General features: G+C 36.7%; 1 protein-coding gene across 2 annotated transcripts in view; it reads right to left on the minus strand.

Moving 5' to 3' along the window:
- Positions 1-7,599, minus strand: part of LOC108753534 (chloride channel protein 2) — a 31,645-nt gene that overhangs the window by 11,842 nt on the left and 12,204 nt on the right. The window contains exons 1-2 of one of the 2 annotated variants that reach the window (XM_018495193.1): positions 2,326-2,625; positions 1,974-2,061 (exon numbers count right to left, since the gene is read on the minus strand). The exons of the other annotated variant lie outside the window; for it this stretch is intronic. Of the exons in view, the coding sequence (XP_018350695.1) occupies positions 1,974-2,061; positions 2,326-2,468 (231 nt within the window). The 5' untranslated portion in view covers positions 2,469-2,625. Of the gene's footprint in view, positions 1-1,973; positions 2,062-2,325; positions 2,626-7,599 lie in introns of those variants that run through there. 2 annotated transcript variants of the gene reach the window in all.

Raw genomic sequence — 7,599 nt, forward strand, 5'->3', positions numbered from 1 at the left:
ACATATTTAATAGTGTGCGAAATTTGACAACGTCGATACGCTGATCTTTGCCACAATTCAATCGCCCGTAGACGTTCTTGCATTATAAGTACTTAGAAACATCCGAGGCTCCGCATTTACACCGCCGCGAATTATGAAACAGTCGCGAGAATCGTTCGCGATTCGTTGGCAGCTGATCAACTGGTTAATTGCGATGACTAATGTGAATTGTTACCGCGCGTTGTTAAACCATGCCTGTCGGGAAACGTATTGTTTTTGCGAAATAACAGTCAGTCCGAGCGTCGCAATTTTCAATTTGTAACGAGATATAAAAAAGGGACACCTGTCACTCGTATAATACTTGACTTATAGCGGTTACTTAATATCGCATCGTATTATGCGGAACTGCCAATAAATCGTGAACGTCCCGTTTACTTCAAACCTGCCCGAAGTACGAGTAAATCGTAAATTTCGCAACGCGAGGAGACACACCGTAGTACCTAAGTAGGATTAAATGAGAAACATTTATTATAAACTTCTGTATATTATATAATGCATTTTTGTAAGTATATTTTATAAAATATTCATTACAAATAAGCGTAAATGCAATTGTAAGAAAGTATTACACCGTGCGAGATATCGCAGCCAAAAACATGTGTGGATTTATGCTTCTTAAATTATGCAGATATTTATATTGCGATTAAATTGAAAATCCTTTTCATACATTAAGAAAAATTTCTGATTGAAAATGAATGAACCGGAAGATTTTAATCATATCAATTAGAATTCTCAATTAGAATATTCTATCTATTCTCAATTAGAATTATAATAGATTCAACCAGAAAATTCTGATTTGTCCCTTTTCAATCAGGATTCCAAGCAGATTTTCTTCCCAGTGCACAAAAGAGAAATGCAAATTGAGATTTTTTTTCCTCCATATAGTTTTGTGCAAATATTAAGATCCACGCCGGTCGGCGCTTTTAAATTTGCTTAAAGATTTCGACGTGCACTAGATATTACAAGACAAGGTCGATATTTCTCGGATGATATGTGACGTCAAGATTGATCGTGTACATTCCGGTCAAATATTAAGGATCAACCACTTTTTTGTAATGCACTCACATAATGAGAATCAAGAGTGTCTTGGCACCAATAAGATAACGCGAAATATAATAAAATAATATGTATGTTAAATGTCGAACTTGACATCTTAAAATTATGTCGTTAACTCTTAGAAATGCTTTGCATAAAAAGAAAATATGCACGTTCCTTCAATGCAGCCGTATCCAATAACCGTCTCGCAAAATCATTTATTTGAAATGTAGTCTCGCCTACTTGGCAATTGTCCAAAGGTCGCGCTATTGGGTTCAGTGTTGCAGAATGCAGTTTACGAACCATAGAAAATCTCAAACAAATCGTCGTGTCGTTGTGTCGAAGCTAGTTGAGTCAGTAATTTAATTAGGCAATATTAATTCCAGACAAGAAACGTGGAACTTAAAGTATATCATAAAAGCATATGTGATAGCAAATAATCTGCTAAAATATAAAATCTTTAACGATTATCGTATATATATTTGAATAAAACATCAAAGATTAAAAAAACTTGACAAAAAAAGAGATGTATTACAATAAATATTCAACTTAACGCGTAACGAATGTTGACAAATAGTCTTGGATTTGTTTGCAACAATATTTGCGGTTTAATTATAAGCTATGGTCATTAACGTTATTAGCAAATTTTACTGCAGTAAACTCATAGTCATGTAATACACGATTGTAAATGCCTTCAATTATAGCCTTTGGCTATAAATTTAAAAATCGTCACTGAAATAAAGTGTACTTTGAAACATTGGAAAAACTAGCGATAAAGCGTTTTAGTGCGGCTATTTCCAAACTGCATGCTCATATAAGCAGCATACGCTAATATTTGCGGTGACTTTGAGGAACAGAAGAAGACTGAAAGATCAACTCATTTCCAAAAGAGAACTGCTTACAATCGTGTTAATATAGTCGAAAGGATCAAACTCTTGCTGCTCTTCATCAGCATATGCTGGAGGACACGGATAGAAAGCTTGCGACGGTCTAAAAAAAGATTCCAGATTCAAATTTTGCTACTTAATGTCATTAATCCCATTCTTCCATTTTTAAACAATTTTAATATAATATTAGAAAACTGGAATTGTTCATTTGCTTCTAAATCCGCATCCAATTATTTGATCTTATCCGTTTCTTCGAAAATTTTTTAAATTTTGCGTCCAAATATTAAATTTCTTTTTCTCGAAATTTTGGTGCTTCTTTGCCTTTGGCTATTAAGATATAAGGAAGGAACATTCCGCGTGAATGTACCTGTGTGGTCGATTCCGCCGATTTTCCTTTAACTTCGCCATTAGTCTCGTGAACTCCTCCCATTCTTTATCCACTTCCTCCTCGCTACCTTCCGGATGTAGAGTCTCCTCCAGAAGTTCCTTCTTCACGGTTTGACTCGCCATTTTTGCGCTGTTCGCTCGATCGCGTCGATTTCACAGATTATGCACCAGCGCGCGTGCAGTCGTTCGATATTTCCTCGCGATGCATTAATATTTTACGGACATCCTCCTCCGCTGCATGCTAAATATATAGTTCCATATTCCCCAGAAAGAAAGGAAGAATCGATCGACAGCCGATTGTCTCGCTTCGCCGTGCCCGCGTTTTTGCGACGAACCAATTTTCTCGTGATACATTGAACTCGTAGAGTTTCGCCGTGTCTTTCTTTTTCGTGGAATAGTCGCAGTAAAACCGATCCTGGAGCCTTTCCGTGAACGGGGGCGGAGGGGGGAGGGCGGAGGGGATAACGAGGAAAGGGACTGGCACCGTAACACTGACACCGGATATACGCTGGGAGAAACGCGACAAATCGGCAGGGAGGAACGTAGAAAGTTTGAGAATCGCAAGCGAGAACTCGTCGCACACGAAGTCAGTGAGTCACACTGACAGCGAGAGACGAGAGAGCCAACCGTGCAATTCTCAGATAGAAGGCCCTATAGCCTGGTCCAATTTATGGACTCATTAGATCGCACTGACAGCCGTCGACGTAGCACACGTACATACACGCGCGATTTTCCCCCCACAGCCGGTTAAATTGCCCATTGTCACCTTGCGCACGTCGTAGTGCTGGAAAAAATCTTCTTCGTCAAATCCAACATTTTAATTTAATTCGAGTATATTAATTCAATTCAGAAATACAGGTGGTCACTATTTGTCTATGAGAGCAAACTGTGTTTACATTTACATGATCCAACACTTATTTTTTGCGTTTAATCAAGTCGACCATTTTATAATTTATTATTAAAAGATGCCAATAATTATCAATCAACGTCCTACAACAGTTCGATTCAACAGTTCGATTTAAAAGAGAAAGAGAGGTTTAAAAGTTAATTTGCGTGGGAGAAAATTTTTGTGACACGTGTGAGAAAAGTTTCTGCTCGATTCTCTGTAGGCAACGGAAATTTATAAAAAAAATTATGCGCTATGCATTGATTGTAAATGTAACTGATTCTATCAAAGTATTGCCACGAGAGGAATCTTATTGGCAGCATTTCTAGTAGCGACTGTACGAAAGCCGTACACGACAATTGGCTACTTCCCTCGACGAGGGCTCGTAGGAAGCTGCCTTCAAAGTCATGAGTTATCATTGACCAAAATTACCACGTAATTTGATGGATGGTCGTCTTAACCAGCGCCGGCCGTCAGCTCCGATCGATGACATCTCCGATATATCCCGGTATTATTTTTAATTCTACATGGACATCACATTTGCAATGTCCATCCACAACTTCACAGTATATGACGAAATGGACACAGTGATCGATTCATAAGGAACGAATATGAAGTTTATAATTTTGCAGGATATTAAATTGATCTTGTACCGTCCAAAGTAACGTATAGTCACACGATATTAAAGACGAGATATCGTTACGTACCTCCTCGCACGGTGGCCGAATGTAGAGTGATTCTCGAAAGCGAGATGTAGAATAATTAAACAAGATCCGGCCGCAAGAAAGGAGCTAATTGTTGACCGATCGGGCTGTAAAAGTCGTTTGTTTGCCGTCTTATTTCTACATTGGACACCGAGATGTGCAAAAAGATAATACCGTGCGCGTAGGTACGCTCAAAAGCTCCGCCGAGTGCGCAAATTTGCGCTACACGATAATGTAACTTCCGATACGCCTCTTTCGTCACGGCTAAGATTCACAAAATGTTTTATCACGCTTATTCTTAATCATGTCAAGGAATTTGGAAATTGCCATGCGAGAGAAATAATAGCGGAAGAAAAGAAGCGGCAATTGATCGATATCGATAAATGTTACCTGCATTTCCAGAAATATCCAATCCATTTGAATAATATAGACGGACGGCAAGTATCGCTTATATTTTCTTTCTGCACATCCGAAAGCACGAAGCACAAAAACTAAGCTCATGAAAGTACAAAATGGGCCATATATACGATATATCTCTTTGGCGACGTCTGATTAGTTGGCCTAACAATTAGATATTTTTGTACGTCATAAGAAAGACGTCAGAAGATGTCCTGACGACCTTCTTCGATTACAAAAATATTATTTCGCCGAGTTTTGCATATCCATGACTGTGGTGTTAATTAATTCATTTGTGCAACGCGAGAACTTCGCGAAACTGCATCGAACAGGACACTGTAAAGCGATTCGCGAAGAAATCATGCAGATTGAGCACATTTTTGCCGATCGCGATCGCTGATAACAAATATCAATAACAATCGTAGTAATTAATGAAGATGAAGAGATGCGATGAAGAATCCTGAAAAGTGCGTTGATTCATCGTCAGTATAAACCCGAGATAAATTTTTTCCGAGAACGAATTGACCTCTCACTAGTCTCCGAGTGATCAACAAGCATTCTCGCACACAAACATCATTGTACGAGAATTAATACGTTTTTTTTTATCTTTATACTTTTCCTTGTGATTCGAACATATTTTCGATATTTCTCATCTAATGTCCTCACGTTCTTGCTTTCGCACGTGACGGAAGTTCATCAATCATCGCAATATTATGTATCGTCATTAAATACTTCGATTTATTAAACCTGCTGTATTAAACGCGCGATTGCAGTTACAACAGACACGGATGTAAATGCAAATCGAATGTTATTCGTTAAATCACAATGTCTTCCCGCTTCGCCATTTTTTCACGTGATCTCGCTTAAGTAATAAAGTCTTTATCTTCAGATAACTGAAAAGCATTTCTTACGTACAAATAAAAGATATAGAGTATTTATAATGTACACTAGAGATATATATCAGCGGGCGCTTCATTCAGCAAACATTAAAGGCGGTTGAAACGGCGTCATGGGAATGGAAGTCCCAGAACGCCACGGATGTCCCATGGGTTCCATGACCCCCTGACAGTATGTTAGATCGCAGTGAATTAGTTAATGCGAGTCACATGGAGCGGCAATGAATTATCGTGCCCGCGATGTATCAACAGTGCAGACGACTGCATTTTGGACAGGATCGTTTGTCCAGTTATTGGACCTTCCTTCCTGTTTAGCCACGACGGAAAGATGAGTCACATCGTGGACTCAACAATTCTTATCGTGTTCCTTTTTCCTCCGACAGATTGCACGAGCGCGTAATTTGCAAATCACATGCGTGATATGAAAATTTTGTGTCGTAAGACGCAATATTAAAAAAAAATTATTAAGCGCGATGTAATAAATAAATTTGAACGGTTAATGTATACGATAAATTTCGACGATTAAAGAAAATAAATAAAAAAATTATTTATCTCAATTGTATATAGAAAATTAAATATTTTACAATTAATTACACAATTACAATTAATTCTAGCAAAGCATTAATACTTTTTGCAAAACATTCGTGGATTTATTTCTTCGAATTACCTATTGATAAGAAAATATCGTGATTATTGAGCGTTTAGTTTTTAAGAGATTCAACAAAGAGATAAATCTAATTAACGTCAGCTATGATGCTATTAGCCTACGGCATTTTTAATGAGTCATATAGTTATCTCTTAGCCAATCGCGCTTTGCTACTAATTCGTCGATCATCTGTCTGAGTCACAGGATACAAATTCTGCAAATTTTTAGAAACAAGTTTGAATTTTTATTTTCGACTTTATCGTTAACAGTGATAACGTATAATGATTTCGTGCAACAACATATTTTTCATTTAAGTATTTAATTACTTCTAGGATCGGCGAGCCGCGTTATCGCATGAAAAAGCAAGATGGAACAGCATTTCATTCCTGTCTGCTCGATAATACGAGGACAAACAAAGCGTGCCGAAGATAACTTTTGAACCTCCTGTGCATTTGCTGATTCCGTCCGACTGAAAAATATGCGAAGTCGAATCGCTCGTCACGGTCGTTTATCTCGCAAAAAGCAGAATGTGAGTATAAGTAGTACATTCATTTTGAAAATTAATGCGTAAATTTTTCTAGAAGGAAAATGCAATATAACAATAGGTTTAAAGAAACGACTGTAAAGAATAGATTCTAAGATCCACGCTTATCAATGGTTGATTAACGCGTGCGTATTCCTAAGAGTTTTCCGTAAAATCGCCTTTCTTAAGACTGATTCTTTTCTTCACATATAATCGCTTACGTAGATTGTCTTTTCGAAATAAAGTCAATGATGATAATTGCGACCAACCTTCGCCGCGAGAAGCTTTAATTTTATTGTACTCGACGAGTACTGTAGTTTATAGCGCTATTCCAGAAGCATTTACAATAATTTACGAAATTTCATGAGATTTTTAGAAATACACACACGAGAGAGATAATCATAATTCGATTTTTTTAACATATAAGAGACCATAAAAAACATATATTATATTACGTCAGATTTCTATCGATACATAACCGAGAGAACGCAACATTGCAATTTTAATTCCAATTTCAAACATGCAACATATATTTCTGTTCGATCTTTCGCAATCTTTCGCAATCTTTCGATCAATCGACGGGACGGAATACCAATTTTGTCAATGAATTCTCAAAGATCTATTTTTGTGGTACAAATCTGGTGAGGAAATCAGATGTTTCAGTGCTGCTTAAGAAAAATCTGTAACAAAATCTTTGACGGAAAATTATTGTAAAACGGATCTCTGACTCTTAGACTTCATAGGACAAATTATTTTTTTTTATCTACTCATATCTTTCGTTAACTAACTTTTGATTTTGAGAAATTAAAAACAAATGTTAGCATTTACATCTTATCCTCTTTTGATAGGAACTGATAATGCGAATCAGACGCCGCGTCTATGTCGCTTGATAACCCTATTTACTGTTCGAGCTAAAAAACGAGCAAAATTAATAGGGTTCTTGCTAAATCTAAAATTAATTTATGAGAATATATTTTACACGAGTATTGATAAAGAAAAGGAAAACTGTAATTTAACATTATTGTATACAATGATTCTATTTTTTATGGTTAATCTAGTGTACACTTTTAGAACTTAAATAAGATAGGTATATGTTTGGCGAAAGTGTGAAAGAGAATTCTAGTACAGAAATAAAAAACAGACCTAATATTATAAGAAATATATATATATTAGGTGTACAAAAAAGTTCTGAGCTTTAGATTT

The sequence above is a fragment of the Trachymyrmex septentrionalis genome, unplaced genomic scaffold (genome assembly GCF_001594115.1).
Source record: "Trachymyrmex septentrionalis isolate Tsep2-gDNA-1 unplaced genomic scaffold, Tsep1.0 scaffold7, whole genome shotgun sequence".
NCBI classification, from domain to species: Eukaryota; Metazoa; Arthropoda; class Insecta; order Hymenoptera; family Formicidae; genus Trachymyrmex; species Trachymyrmex septentrionalis.